This window comes from Lachnellula hyalina (assembly GCF_007821495.1).
Source record: "Lachnellula hyalina strain CBS 185.66 chromosome Unknown contig00191, whole genome shotgun sequence".
Lineage (NCBI taxonomy): Eukaryota > Fungi > Ascomycota > Leotiomycetes > Helotiales > Lachnaceae > Lachnellula > Lachnellula hyalina.
The window spans coordinates 41,430-56,101 of record NW_022157305.1 but is presented as its reverse complement, the minus strand read 5'-3'; the positions used below and the strand labels follow the sequence as shown (position 1 = coordinate 56,101).

The 14,672-nt window shown below is 49.6% G+C and overlaps 5 protein-coding genes across 5 annotated transcripts; 3 read left to right on the top strand and 2 right to left on the bottom strand.

Annotated features, from left to right (window-relative positions):
* Positions 1 to 3,540: 3,540 nt before the first annotated feature.
* LHYA1_G008551 (PWI domain-containing protein) lies at positions 3,541 to 5,253 on the top strand (the record flags this gene model as incomplete). Its single annotated transcript, XM_031153471.1, has 6 exons — positions 3,541 to 3,644; positions 3,702 to 3,792; positions 3,843 to 4,007; positions 4,057 to 4,177; positions 4,248 to 4,881; positions 4,983 to 5,253. The coding sequence occupies 6 exons, from the start codon at positions 3,541 to 3,543 to the stop codon at positions 5,251 to 5,253; spliced, it is 1,386 nt and encodes a 461-aa protein (XP_031002058.1).
* Positions 5,254 to 5,804: 551 nt separating this feature from the next.
* On the top strand, positions 5,805 to 6,651 carry eaf6 (Chromatin modification-related protein; the record flags this gene model as incomplete). Its single annotated transcript, XM_031153470.1, has 2 exons — positions 5,805 to 6,281; positions 6,409 to 6,651. Coding segments are annotated over 2 exons (720 nt in total), but the record flags the coding sequence as incomplete, so codon positions are not given.
* A 241-nt stretch (positions 6,652 to 6,892) lies between these two features.
* LHYA1_G008549 (F-box protein) lies at positions 6,893 to 8,803 on the bottom strand (the record flags this gene model as incomplete). Its single annotated transcript, XM_031153469.1, has 2 exons — positions 6,893 to 8,069; positions 8,466 to 8,803. 2 exons carry the CDS (start codon positions 8,801 to 8,803, stop codon positions 6,893 to 6,895), a joined length of 1,515 nt encoding a protein of 504 aa, XP_031002059.1.
* Positions 8,804 to 9,463: 660 nt separating this feature from the next.
* tif1 (ATP-dependent RNA helicase) lies at positions 9,464 to 10,910 on the top strand (the record flags this gene model as incomplete). The annotated part of the gene is made up of 5 exons (XM_031153468.1): positions 9,464 to 9,503; positions 9,601 to 9,675; positions 9,729 to 9,797; positions 9,849 to 10,207; positions 10,257 to 10,910. The coding sequence occupies 5 exons, from the start codon at positions 9,464 to 9,466 to the stop codon at positions 10,908 to 10,910; spliced, it is 1,197 nt and encodes a 398-aa protein (XP_031002060.1).
* Positions 10,911 to 13,164: 2,254 nt separating this feature from the next.
* On the bottom strand, positions 13,165 to 14,513 carry ppk13 (Serine/threonine-protein kinase; the record flags this gene model as incomplete). The annotated part of the gene is made up of 4 exons (XM_031153467.1): positions 13,165 to 13,682; positions 13,729 to 14,043; positions 14,091 to 14,331; positions 14,394 to 14,513. 4 exons carry the CDS (start codon positions 14,511 to 14,513, stop codon positions 13,165 to 13,167), a joined length of 1,194 nt encoding a protein of 397 aa, XP_031002066.1.
* Between the last annotated feature and the right edge of the window lie 159 nt (positions 14,514 to 14,672).

The following is a 14,672-nucleotide window of genomic DNA, read 5'->3' as shown; positions in this document are numbered from 1 at the left end:
TCCCCTCATTCTCACACACCCCGCCCCAGGAGCCCACCGCAGCGCAAACCCTGCTCGCAGCCAACAAAACCCTCTCTCCCGGCCTACTGCGCCGGAAATCCAAAGAAACGCTCCTCCCCGAGCCCGCGCGCTTCGACAAATTCGGCCGCAGGATCTTGCGCGCGCCCGCGCCTCTGTACCGTGCGAATTCGAGTTTTTCATCCACTTCTGTGCCGGGTAGTGCTGCTGGTAGTGGTTCTGTTACGCCGGTTGGCGGTGAGGAGGTTGGTTTGCCCTCCTTGACAAGTTACATTGCAACAAAAGAAGTTTTTCTTGTTGGATCTGTTCGAGAAGAAGGATGATGAAAGAGAGAGGGATAAAGGCTAATGTATACTGGGATTACAGCAAGACATCGACCTCACGCGCGCCAAGAAACTGCTCGAGCTATACGAGATGCGGAGCAAGCTGCTGGAAATGGGCGACACGGGATTAGCTCGTTCGAAGGAGAGGGTTGATAGGGTTGTTGACCAGTATGCCAAGAAGGATTTGGCGGAGCGGGAGAAAGTTGCTAGGGCTAGGCATTTGGGTGTTTGAGAGGATCCGGATCAAGATCAAGGCTTCGAGGTAAGGATGTGCTGGGATAGGTTGGGAATGGCAGTGCTGACCAGGTGCGAGTAGAGAAACTATTGTCTGAAGCGACGGGAGAGAAGAGGTGCAAGGGCGTAACTGTGATTCAGGAAGGTTGTATAACTATAATGCTTGCGATGGGTTGGGATGGAATGGGCGCATAAAATGGGATACTGGACGTGTATTGGGACGTGGTGGCATTTCTAAGGCGCAAAAAATGGCTATACTTAAAGGGTGGGTGGAAGGCTTGTTCTTCTAGCAGCGATATTTGAGAGCATTAATCAACATGGATTGCGAGGCCAGGAAATTTGTGGCTGGGTGTGTGATAATGGTATTAGTTCTAGGGTAACAACATCTTGTCTACTCGACTCAGGAATTCTTGAATCCTCTCCACCATTGTTAACATTGATACCAGAAGAAATCTTAAACACGCTCTGCAGAGAATGTTCAATCTGCTGCTATCAAAACTTCAACCAGGTCCCTCTCCGTCATGATCATCTACTCCGCTTGTCCAGCCGCAGTGAAAAACGCCAGCCAGTCTTTATTGTAACATTGCTATAGGGGCATAGGCACTGGCAATGGAACGGGCACAGCTCCCTGGACATCTGTAACATTAATTTCAATGCCTTTCGATATGTGCTTCAGTGCCGCGGCAGTTGGCTTAGCAAGCTGCCTGCCTATGGCTATTTTAAGCACTCTTTCTCTCAATACCGCACGACGACCCATTCGAATTGACCTTTGGACCCCCCTTTTAGCCACCTTGCTCATTCGAAAGGGCTTTGATGGTGTACCTGGAGCAGGTAGTGCTCCAGTCAAATCTGCTGGGACTGCTAGTGAAGGAAGTTTAGCCGAGGATATTGGAACTTCTGGCAGACCAGAGACATCCGGGAGATATAGCACATCCGGGAGATTAGGGACATCCGGGGTACGTAGCACATCAGGGAGAACAGGGCCACCCGGAAGATAGAGCCCATCAGAGAGATTTGGTACGTCAGGGAGGCCTGGTATATCTGGGCGATTCGAAGCACCTGGGAACTTAGGTGCGGAAGGGCCCCCTGCTGCTCTATGAGTGCTGGAGGTTTCCGGTACATTTTGGAAATCAGGAGCGCCTGAGACTTTAGGTGCATTAAAGCCCCTACCGGCTTCAAAGGTGATAGAAAGTTCCGGTACATCACTCGTTGGAGTGACCAGTACGGGTACCGGCAAGCCATAAATATTCGTCATTGTCACCTTCCCAGTCAACGGAGCAAGTTGGGGGGATGTTCCTTCGGGTGTGAGACCGCACTCGGTATCTGGGCGAGTATCAGACGCCGAAGACCTGGATCGCCTTAGACCGTGTTCAGCGTCTGGACAAGCATTCGGATCTGGATCTGTGACAAAATCTCGGACTGCTGTATCAACAACTCCAACTCCGTCGTAGGACATATCGTTCAAATTATGTCGATCGGCTGGGACCAGTGGGCTCGCAGGAGCTGTCACCATCTGAGGAGTTTTGTCGCCTATAGGAGACTGAGGGCGAGACAAGAGTTTAGAGCTTGTGGTCTCCCAGAAAGGATCCGAGAAGTTTGATTGAGTCCTTAGAGCTTTATCTCTTCCATCGTTGGAACTTCCAGTTGGAGAGGTGATCTCAATATAAGGTCCGAAATAGTCGTTCGCACCGAGATAGGCCATGTTCTTCATGGGAGGTGCTTCTTTCCCACCGATTGGAGAGTCGGGTCTTGATTGGATCAGGGCTTGCATACTTGTATCAAAGGACTCTTTCCTGTCAGAACCATATCGAAATTGCGCGAAAGACCAACGGCTCTTGGGATAGCTCTCTGTTTCGTCTGCTGCTGAGCCTGCTGGTCCTACATTCGCCATGACCATTGGAGTGGCCACGCGCCGATGAGACAAACTTGAATTTTTGACAGTCTGAAATGGAGTTACAGGACTGGGCGGTAGAGCATATGGCCCTAGAACAGATGTGTCTTGGGTGTCGATGCCTGGGTTGGCTGGAGTATTATCGGAAGGACCCTCCATAGGTGCTATAGCCGTCGGAGGTATCTGATGCGAACTAAACTCTGCTATCTGGAGGGTAGGTGTTGATGAGCGACTTCCTTCTAAAGATTCTTGGCGAGAGATTTCTTCATTTGCCTCGATTCGAGCACCAAGAGTCTTTACAAGATTCGATTGCGATGATGGAAAAGAAGCAGGTATTGATTCAGAAGTTGGCGTTTTATTAATAGGTACAAGACGAGGCCAGATAATGTCTTGCAACACAACCATTCTTACATCGCCTGAAGAAGGTTGCGTTGGGAGCGAGAATTAACAGATGTGAGGATGAATGCTGAAGAAACACAGAGAGAAATCATGATGCCAAATAGTATACCCAGAGGTGCAGTTGCCTTTGTATGTGTATCTTCTATCGTTCCTGCCTTGAGTAGTCAAGTACTTAGAGCAGCATACCAGTATTGCTTCGCAGGGAGGGTTTCAAAACCGAGCAGCACAATAATAAGGAGACTCATGTACATATCCTTAATTCCAGAATTGTCTCAAACAACATTAGCAAAGGGTTAACAGTTCGGTTGAACTGAAAGAGCTCCCTTCATTGGCCTGGCATGAGAACTTCCCGCAACTTGTGTTTTCTACATAAACCACAGTTCGCTCGGGAATTCCTCCTAAGGATGATTCATTCTCAGATCTTTGAGGCCATGGTCGTAGATATTTGTGTAGAATGGATCCGGCTGGTGGGATGAGTGCCCGTTGGTTTACAGGGAGAAATACAGGGGAGGCACTGCTTTAAGCCAGCTGTACTGCAGCGGAGCGGAGCGGGCACGTTCTCGCAGACTTGGCGTGCCAAGCTGCCAGCCCAGCCAGTGACGAATTTTGGAATTTGAACCCCATCGCGACAACACCACCAGGTACATTCTACCCGAACGCGCAACAACAGAAATCATGGCCAGCTCAGTCGATGCAAAGCTGTTGAAATCAACCAAATTTCCTCCTGAGTTCAGCCAGAAGGTTGACATGCAGAAGGTGAACGTTGAGGTAATGAAAAAGTAAGCTATAACATTGTCCTGGACCGGAAAGATGAAGCTGACAGCGGCTGTTCGCAGATGGATCGCTGGCAAGATCGCGGAGATCCTCAACAATGATGATGATGTGGTTATTGAACTCTGCTATAATCTTATGGAGGGAGCGCGATTTGTACGTTGTCGATCCCTACTTGATACCAACTTATAGCTAACGGTCTGCAGCCCGACATCAAGAAGATGCAGATTCAATTGACAGGCTTCCTCGACAAAGACACAGCTCCGTTCTGTAAAGAATTATGGAAGCTTTGCTTGAGCGCGCAAACCAACCCCCAGGGTGTTCCAAAGGAGTTGCTCGAGGCCAAAAAGCTCGAGCTCATTCAAGAAAAGGTGACTCATACTCCCTATGCAAGCAGTTAGATTGCTAACCTTCATATAGATCCAAGCCGAGAAAGATGCAGAGGTGGCTCGTCAACGACGCGAAGAAGATCAACTAAGAGAGCGCGAAACGAACAATGTCAGGAATCGCGAGCGAGCCGAACGTGGAGATCGTGGTCGTGGTGGGTTTGGAAGGGGAGGGGGAGACAACTGGAGAGGTGGGCGTGGAGGACGAGGCGATGATAGAAACAGAGATTTTGGCCGAGGAAATGACCGGGATTTTGGGAGAGGCAATGGACGGAACTACGATAGACGCGGCCCAAGACATTCCAGATCTCCCCCGCGGCGTCGACCCGATTCCAGAGAGCGAGGGTCGTTTCGAAGAGATACTGACACCTACGTGCCCCCTGGACGAGGTGGACCGAGACGTGATGAAAGAAGAAGGTTGCCCACATCTGAATCCCCCAGTCCGTTGGCAGACTCGCGTTCCACCTCGCGCTCTCCTACTCGTTCGCCCGCGCGAAACCGCCGTCGCTCATTATCAAGGTCCAGGTCTCCTGCTCCGCGCAGGCGCCGGTCCATCTCCAGGTCACCAGACAGGCGCAGCTATAGGGGTAGGGGAGGTAGAGACAGAGGAAGAAGCCCTGATCGTGGAGCTCGTCGCAGATCACCAACTCCTTCCAATTCCTCTCGCACGCCACCACCCAAGCGCCGACGAGCAACGTCTGATTCTATTAGCCCATCTCCGCCCCCAAGAAGATCTCGTAACCGCTCCGAGTCTATTAGTAAATCTCCGCCAAGAAGATCCAGGCGTTACTCTACCTCCAGATCGAGATCGCCTTCAACTTCCCGATCACGGTCTGCCAGCCGTACTCCCATTCGCAAAGTTTCTCGCAGTGAAGATAGAATGGAGATATCGCATACTCCAGTCGATGAGATTGAGACTCGCACTACCACTCGTAAAGACCGACGGCTGACTCGCAGCAGAAGTAGAAATGTGACCCCGCCACGTCGCCGTCGTCGTAGTCCATCAAGAAGCAGAAGTCGTGGTGGAAGGGATCGAAAACGCCGGCGATCATTAGAGCGATATGAGCCGTCCAAGAGAAGACGTAGTTCCTCCTCAGTCTCTTCACCTGTTGATACAAAGAATAGGTCAGCTGATTCAGATAACCCGTACGACAAAGGGTCCCCGCCTAGAGAGAAGGAGATTGGGGGTGCTGGACCTGCGGTAACTACCGAGGTTGGTAACGCTTCGTAATACTACAAACGTATTTTCTTCCCAAGTTGTGGGCTGTTTGGTGTGCTTTCAACGAGGCTGACATATCTGATGGCATCCAGATGAAGATGAAAGATCCGCGGAGGCAAGCAAGTGTATTGAAGGAGAGACTATTAAAGGACAAGATCAAGAAGATGAGGAAATCGAGTATTGACTCTATGAAAGCTCAAGCTAACACTCATTGAGGTCTCATCCATTCTTCGTTTACCACTTCCCTTGGAATATCAGGGAAAGTCAAAACCATAGCTATAGTTCAAAAAGACCTTTTCCATTCTTTGGAAACATTACTTCTAAAGAGTATTTATCAATTGTAAATTTATTATCAAAAGGTAAAGTTCGTGTGACATGAACTTATTTGATTTGGGTTGATGAATGCTCGTTCCAAGGTGCACACTATACCACGGGCTACGAGTATCGTGGTTAGTAGAACCCTATAGAGGAGACTTTTAGTCTCATTATTACAGTTGAATTTCATGATACATAAACAAAACCCCGTCTTGAACCAGTCAACTTCACAATATCCTCGATAAGACCGCCTTATCGCGTCAGACCTGGCCCAAGCGTCATATTTCCTCGGCGCAGGCGCGTCTCCCAACTCTGCTTCGAATAACCTCAAACCTCCGTGCATTCCTCCCATCACCCCAACTTCTCTCCCCTCTACGACAGCCATGGTCGAAAACTCCACCTCTGCCTCCGCCGCTTCCAACGCCCTTGCTGTGTCTAGCAACGAAGCGCCTGGCCAACCATACTACGAGCGCGAGCGCCAACGCCTCAAAGCGCTGCTGGCCAAGCGCCAAACCCTCGAGCGCAACCTGCAGGCAACCGAAGACGCGATCTACAAGAAGGAGACGGAGTATTTGGAAGATACGCCGCAGGGGAATATCATCACGGGCTTCGATGCGTATACGAAGGGCTCGAGCGTTGCGCCGGGCGGGGGGAGGAGGAGGGGGCAGGCGCAGGATATGAATCGGGTGTTTACGAGGAGTAGTATTAGTTTTAGGACGGATTTGGTATGTTACGTCCCCTGCCCTTTCATATGCCATGTCGCCCTCTTATTATCTCTTGTTATATGGCTGGATGATCCGTGGAGACGGACCATGGAATGTGCTAGCAGAGAAATAAACTGACGCGGAACAGGACTCACCGGCCCCGACAGCTCAGTCGACGCCCGTTGCGACGGCACCCACGCCGGTGTCTACGGGCTTTGTGAAGGGCGATAGTGCTTCGAATCATGCGACGCCTACGAGTGCCACTTCTGGCAGTCGGACGGGGGCGGGTGGAGGGGGAAATAGCAAGAAACATAAGAAGGGTGGAGAGGATAGTGAGGGAGAGAGGGATATCAAGAAGGTTCGGACGAATTTTGGCGCCCAGAAGAAGTGAGGGGATGGGAAGGTGTGGAACTTGGCGTTTTAGCATATTGCATGGGCAGGGGGACCTTAGGGGAGTTCACGGGGTGTATATCATCACTGGAGTTATTTTGGGTTGAGACCTTCAATCTCTGGTGTTCACATACATAGACTTAGATGTTTATGGGCTTTGATATGCGGAGCTTGGAGATGAGACTTGATACTAAATCGAAATGTGTGCGTACAGAATATGTCCTATTATATCTTGTATCTGATCAAGGTATCTCTTCATCGCTGTCATCTCCAAAGCCGAAGCTAAATCCACCACCATTGTTCTCGCCATTCTCTTTACCAACCGCCTCATCCCACTTCCGCTTCTTACCCTCCGATTTCCTCTTCAGCTCTTCAAAAGCTTGCTCCAGCAGCTCAGGGTGCTGACTTTGCATGCCTTGGACAAAAGTGCCGTAAGGATCAGTAACACTTTTTTTGAATCCCGAAACCTGATCAGGCTTGTCCCTTAAGAACGAAAGAACACCCGCCAAATGGCTCCTCGGCACAAAGTTTTGAGTGATGGCAATACCAGCATCCAGATTGACGACCAAATGCCACCATCCGCTCGGCACGTGCAAGACCTCTCCTTCCTTACAAACGCCTTCTACACATCCTGGAGTCTTCCGAGCCTCTGCATGGAATCCTAGCAACCATTCCGCGATGCTCAGCGGACTCGTAACTTCGCTCTGATCCTGCGACACATACACACCCGGTGGCGGCGAAGCCGAAGCATTCGACGGGAACATAATCCAATATTTGGAACCTTTTAGGACAGCATTCCACGCACTGGTAGCATTCGGATCCTTGTGATATGTCGAGCCACTCCGTGCTGGACCCATGATGAGCCATTTGTCATCGGGTCGCTGATCTCCTAGAACAGAAAAGAGATCATGACCGAAGCATTCTGGGATCCAGTATGACGGTGAAGGCTGCGTTTTGCTGATCTGGAGATTCATTTTCTGGACAAAGCTTCGATCGAACAGGTAAAGCGGGCTCTCATCGCTACTGTCCGACATATAGTTCAAATAAGTGTTGAGCGTCCAATCTACAGCTTCAGCTCGGAACTTGACACCTCCATACTGGTCCGAAAGACTGCTTGCATGCCACGACTTGTAGACAGGCCATTCTCGAATTGGTTTGGTGAGGATGAAAGGCTTGTTACTCCAGCTCTCTGAGAACTCTGTTGGTGAGAGGTTCTCGAGGCGTGTGATGGCATTTGCGAGAGGGATGTTGGAGGCGAATCGTGCTAAAGATGTGTGTGTGCATAGAAAAGGTCGGTAGAGCACATCTGAGAATACGGTGTTGCATTGTATTTGGGAGACTTGGTCATGGTTTAGGCCGAGAAGCGTGGAGCGCCAGGTGCCGCGCCATGCGAAGGAGCCGGCTTTGGATTGTGGTGATCTGGGCGATTCATTAGCAAGGTTATTTAATTTTGAAAACAAGTACAGCGACTCCGGAGTAGCAGAGAAAACATAAATTCAACAAGCTGTCATCACTTGACTTCCAATTATGTGTGAAATATAAGTTTATGCTTCAAATGACACCGCTGTTACTACAAAGTCTCGATGCTCGCGGACGATTTTGCTAGATCTGCTAAGACTCACATTATGACATAATCGAGCCAACCTTTGAAATGAAATAAAAGATATGTCATTGGGCCTCTCGCTCAAGGTGGGAGCTTTGCATGATCATCGAGGGCACCCTGACCCTGGGTCAGGTCCGCTCGGGCTTTAATCGTGCTCCTAGGTAGCAATACAGCTTCTACGTAGGCAATCTGAAATAGGAAAAAGAACCTACTCGATAAACAAAGACTTCCAGATATCATCTGACCTGCAAAAGGCATATAGAAACTTGCAAGTCGCACCAAGTACAAGTAATTGGGGGACTTCAAGATACTCCAGAAGGATGGCCAAAACCTCGTCGGGGAATATTTGAAAATAGCCAATGGAATCTTTGGCATCGCTTGTTGCAGTATATTTGTTTCCCAGGGGTTTAATGCCCAACGAATGGGGAGGGATTGAAAGAGATGACTCCTCTCGAGGCATATGTAGTGAGTCAATCCTAATGAGGCCACTAGGCTGAATGTCCAGAGTGTTAGATGAACCAGAGTCACCTGGAAGCTTTGCCGCCTTCATACCTGACTCTGCGTCAGTTCTGGTCACGAAGGCCGCGTAGTTGAGGCTGAGAGGCAAAATATTGCCGCCGAAAGTGCGCTGCTGGAAGGCTCCAAGAAAAATGGTTTTCGTGGCAATGGCAAGTGGCGCTACTATAGAAAGCCGAACGAGCAATGGAAACACCAATGAGGGAGGCGGAAATCGGTTTGCCACGGATCCAATGAGTAATTGCACAAGCAGGTGGTTGACCGTGTATGTCAAAGTGAACCGAACAACCCAAGGAAAGAGAATGAATGTAGCATAGGTATAGTTTAGTAGCAGGCAGAGGAGATGAGAGGCAACAGGAGGTCTCTCGCTTACATAAGACAAGTTTGTGTTAGCGTCGATCAAAAATAATTTTCCATGATATTAAATGTCGACCTCCCCAACCAAATCCCTTCCCTCCATCAAACCACTTCAAAAACACAAACAACCATACACACCAATTCCACTAGATCCCTTTCAGCTCTCGTTCTCGGGAGTTTTGGCATTTAGTTTCTACACCACATCTAGCACTCGCATCGTCGCAGTCTCTCCAAGAGGACCTGCGCACTTTTCCCACCCCACCACCCTCAATCAATCGCATTTCTAGATCCCAGGCTCAGCTCTGCGATCTAGATTTTCATATCAAAACCCGCAATCATGGCTTCCGCTGATAAGGGTCTCGAGGAGATCCCAGAAGGTGAGCATTTGACAACCTCATTGAAAACCACACCGCTCCCCATTTGTGGAGGCGGCAAAGGTTTCAAGAATGAATGCTGATGAAACCTTTCGCGCAGGTCAAATTGAGTCCAACTATGACGAGACAGTTGATTCTTTCGATACCATGAACCTCAAGGCTGAGCTTCTCCGAGGTATGATATAATATGCAAGTTTTGCGCAGAGACAGTATTAACACAGCATGCAGGTGTCTATGCCTACGGTTTCGAGCGTCCATCCGCTATTCAGGCTCGCGCTATCATGCCAGTCATCAAGGGTAGGTTTTGAAAATTCCCAATTCACACACTCATTTCTGATATCATCAAAGGCCACGATGTCATCGCTCAAGCCCAGTCCGGAACCGGAAAAACCGCTACTTTCTCCATCTCCGTTCTCCAAAAGCTTGACCCCAACATCAAGCAATGCCAGGCTCTGATTCTCGCCCCCACCCGTGAATTGGCCCAGCAAATCCAGAAGGTCGTTATCGCCATCGGTGATTTCATGAACATTGAGTGCCACGCATGTATCGGTGGTACCAGCGTTCGTGATGACATGAAGGCTCTTCAGGAAGGTCCCCAAATCGTTGTCGGTACCCCAGGTCGTGTCCAGGACATGATTCAACGACGATTCTTGAAGACCGACTCGATGAAGATGTTCGTTCTTGACGAGGCCGATGAGATGCTTTCCGTAAGTTTTCACGATGCTATGCTTGTGCCTTTACTAACAATCTCAAAAGCGCGGTTTCACCGAGCAAATCTACGACATCTTCCAGCTCCTCCCTCAATCCACCCAGGTCGTCCTTCTTTCCGCTACCATGCCACAAGACGTCCTTGAGGTCACCACCAAGTTCATGCGCGACCCCGTCCGTATCTTGGTCAAGAAGGCCGAACTGACCCTCGAAGGTATCAAGCAATTTTACATTGCCGTCGAGAAGGAGGATTGGAAATTGGACACCCTCTCCGATTTGTATGAGACCGTCACCATCACCCAAGCCGTTATCTTCTGCAACACCCGTAGGAAGGTCGACTGGCTCACGGACAAACTCACTGCCCGTGACTTCACTGTCTCCGCCATGCACGGTGACATGGACCAGGGTCAGCGTGACCTGATTATGAAGGAGTTCCGATCCGGTTCATCTCGTGTCTTGATCGCCACCGATCTTTTGGCCCGTGGTATTGATGTCCAGCAAGTGTCCTTGGTCATCAACTACGATCTTCCCGCCAACCGCGAAAACTACATCCATCGCATCGGTCGTGGTGGTCGTTTCGGACGGAAGGGTGTTGCCATCAACTTCGTTACCGCGGAGGATGTGCGCATGATGAGAGAGATTGAGCAGTTCTACAGCACTCAAATTGAGGAGATGCCAATGAACGTTGCCGACCTCATCTAAGCGTTGCTTAGCTCATTTAAAAGTTTTGGTAAATCACAGTCTCGACATCTGGGGTGTTGAAAAAAGGCATCGAGGTCGAGACCCCTATTGAGGGAAGTGATTGTGAGCGTTGCTGGTTCGCCCGGCGCGTGAGGAAGGGTTAATTTGCGGCACAAAAGTTGCTGCATTCGAGCGTGTAGCTCGTCGGTTTTTGTGCGTCAAAACATGGCATTTCCAACACTAGATGGTTGGTTGATGCATCGTGCTTTTCGGTTTTTATCTGTCTCTGTATTTCGGGATTGCTGGGGCATTGAATATGCTTCTTCTATCAATGGGATCCGCATCTTATACATTTCTGGCGCTTTGTCACGAATGTACGAATGTAGACCAACAGATGATAGACGCTTTCATTCTTATAGAAAGCGCAAAATGCAAAAAATTCATAAAAATAAATGTCGCTTATTTGCTTTTCGTGACCATCGGCTCCCCCTTTCGCGACGCACGTGGATTTTGATCAAGCGAAGCCGGCTTTGAACATCCACATCCACGTCCACTTCACTCACCCCCGTTTCCATATTATACCAGTACTTTCTACAACCATATCCACATCTTCCCCGTCGAGTCGACCTTGGCACATCAGTCGATCATCTGTCCAGTATTGACGGGGCAAAACCCAACTGCAATAGCTCACTCGAAGCGTTCCCACGAGGCCATGGCGGACTTAGGTTCAGCGGCGCTGTACGGTGCAGACCAGTTGTGGAAGTTCCAGCTTCGCAGGGAGCACAATGTACTCCTCGAGAAGATAGAGGAAATTGGGCGCTCAAGTCAAGCAATGCCCGCCGTCTTCGAGGCAAGGTTCAAAGACTTTGAGGACTCGGTCCAGACGCTTATTGCGAGGAATATTGAATTGGAGACTACGCTTCAACAGTTCAGGAACGATCGTCAGCCGTTTATAGATGCGAGCCTTCAGCCGATCAAGAATGAGCTTCAACAGTTCAAGGAGAAAGCAGAGATCTTGGACAAGGAGATCGCTAGCATGAAGCCACTCTTGCAATTCTCTGGGCTGCGCGCCCCGGATGGTGAGTTTATTGTCGTTCTAACTGGATCATTACTCACAAAGATTGATTTAGAAGCTCAATGCGAGATGTTGGAAAAAGACCATCAAAAAAGACTTCAAAAAGCTACAGCATTCACTTTGCAGCGCGATCAACACCTCCACGAAACAAATTCTCCGATGATTGGTGTCGATCCTCACTTGGAAACTGCAGCATCAACTAGCAAGCTTGCAACTTCTCTCAACGCGATACTCGGCAATGCTTCCAAGACAACACTTCAGCCAGAGGCCCAAGCCAAAGTAGTTTCTGCAACTGACGCTGAACTTCCTGCTCCTACCCCCTCCCCAAACCAAACCGGCGGGCAGCAAACCGCAAGTCTTCAACTACTCACTCAAAGACCTACCAAACTCGCAGAAACAAGGCCGCCAATGTCGCTCCTCCGGCTCCACCAATCGCAAAACCTACTCCATCCAAGCTTCCTCGTCTTATGCAAGGTCCTGGCAGTGTCTTGTCCTACTACATCGCCACCGACAAGAAATACCCCGAGTATGATCGCCAGGGCGGGGAAGGTGTCTGGTTCGTTAATACTTTCATTGCTGGTCTGTCTGCCGAGGCAGATAAGAAGGCCTTGATTGCGGTGTTGAAGAATCTTCACCCTTCCATGACGATAAAGGGTAGGATGGTCGAGATTAGGTGCTGGTGGGAGGATGTTGAGGACGGATTGGTCAAGGCGGGCTTGATCCCTGAAAAGGAGGAGGATGACATAGGACCCAGTGCGAAGAGAAGAAAGAACTAGAGAAATATTATGGATTATGTCCGCGGAGAACTGATCGGGCTTCTACACAAACAATGATGTCTTAGGATATCTGGCTGGCACATTTAGCTACTATTGCGGCGCGTTGGTGCAAGGTCATAGTGATTTATTTGGGCTTGGCATTTCCGTATATTGCTTGATTATTTGGCGGGAGTTTAAGATACCCAGGGCTTATTGCAGATATCACGCCATATTGAACACAAACACATACACATATACTACCTACAGAGCTGCTTGTTCAGAACACACAAGCGAAAGTTCAAAACCAGTGCATTATCTCCCGCTTCCGCTGAACTGGGAAACCTCTCAATGCCCGCCTCGATATGGAAATATAGGGGAGCGCTTCCCCTGGTTTCAAATCAGAACGCTGAAGAAAATATATTGTACAATATAGGAACCATCCATGTTATGAAGGCCCATCTTCTGGCAAGTCAGCGATGACCTCCTCGACTATCGTCATTAATTCCTCCACATCTGGTCGTTCAGCTGGCTCAACCTTCAAGCATTTCCTGACAACCTCTCTAATATTTTCGCTGATCCCGCTATCCTCACTCTGCCCAGCTTGGTTCTTCGCCTTCTTCTTTCCTCCGGCGCCCTCGTCTGGAAACCTCCAGTCTCCGCTTAACACGCAGATACTCAAGCTTCCACCGGTCTCGTCGCTTCGCATTTCAAACGGCGATTTCCCCACTAGACATGCGTATAGTGTGCAGCCTAATGACCATATGTCCACCTTTGTATCGATTACGCTGCCTGTCTTGACGTCGAATAACTCGGGGGCGCGGTATGGCATCGTTGAATGTTCTGCGGCTGTGTCCTGGACCGCAAGGGCCATAGATCTCGATGTGATTGGTGTAGGTGAAGTAGCGAGCGATCCCAGATCCATAAGAATTGGTTGTTCACCATCATCATCGATCATAATATTGCCTGCGAATGTTAGCAATAGCCTCTGGCGCCCTGTGCGACTATTTACCTGGCTTGATATCTCGATGGGCGTAAGCTCGAATCTCGCCCGGCGCAATGCCCTCCTGAGACCTTGTGACCTCCCCTTCCATCAATGGCTCTTGTTGCTCGCTATCTGAGTCCACTTCTCTCCCACTCTGCCTCCCTCTTTGCAGTTCCACTTCTTCCGCGGCTTCTTGGTCGGCCGCTGCTGCTTGCCCTCGGACTCTCTTCGCTTTGTTCTGGCTATTTACGCCTCCAGGCCCGCCGCCAACTTTATAATTGTGCATAGCCTTCAATGCTTTACAAACACCCAGGAACAACACCATCAGCTCCGCTCCGGAAACTTGGTGTGGTTGACTAAATTCGCATTGATAATATCTTGTAAATTACCCCGTCGGTAATATGGCAGAAGTATATATACAGTCTTCGCGCCCGGGTCTGATCGATCGGCAGATACGCAGTAGTCGACGCTATGTATAATATTCGGATGGGGTGAGAACAAGGCGTACGCTTCCACTTCCTTCATAGCCAGCGCAACGGATTCTTGGCCGAAAGGACACCGGATCTTCTTGAGGGCGTAGAGGGCTTCATTGCTGGTATCTTGGACCAAGTAAACGTACGAAAACCCGCCCTGTACGTATGATGTCAGCTTGCAATAAGACACCTAAGGAGTTATGCCAGCCGCATGCATACCTCTCCAAGCAACCGCAGAATCTTGAAGCTTCGATTGTTGATCTTTAGCTGGGGAGAGCCGGGGAAACAACTCATGCAATTGGACAGGGTATAGACCAGGTCGAAGAAGTATTGTGCCATTGCGATGGATGGTGGCACGGCAGATGTGATTGTTGTTCAGTAAGTAGTGAGCTGGCGCAAACCCGCGCTTGGGCAGTTTCGAAGAAAGGCAATTGGCGATTAGTTTTCTATTATGACCTAATCCCAAGATGAATGACGCTTTACAAATAGATTAATGTT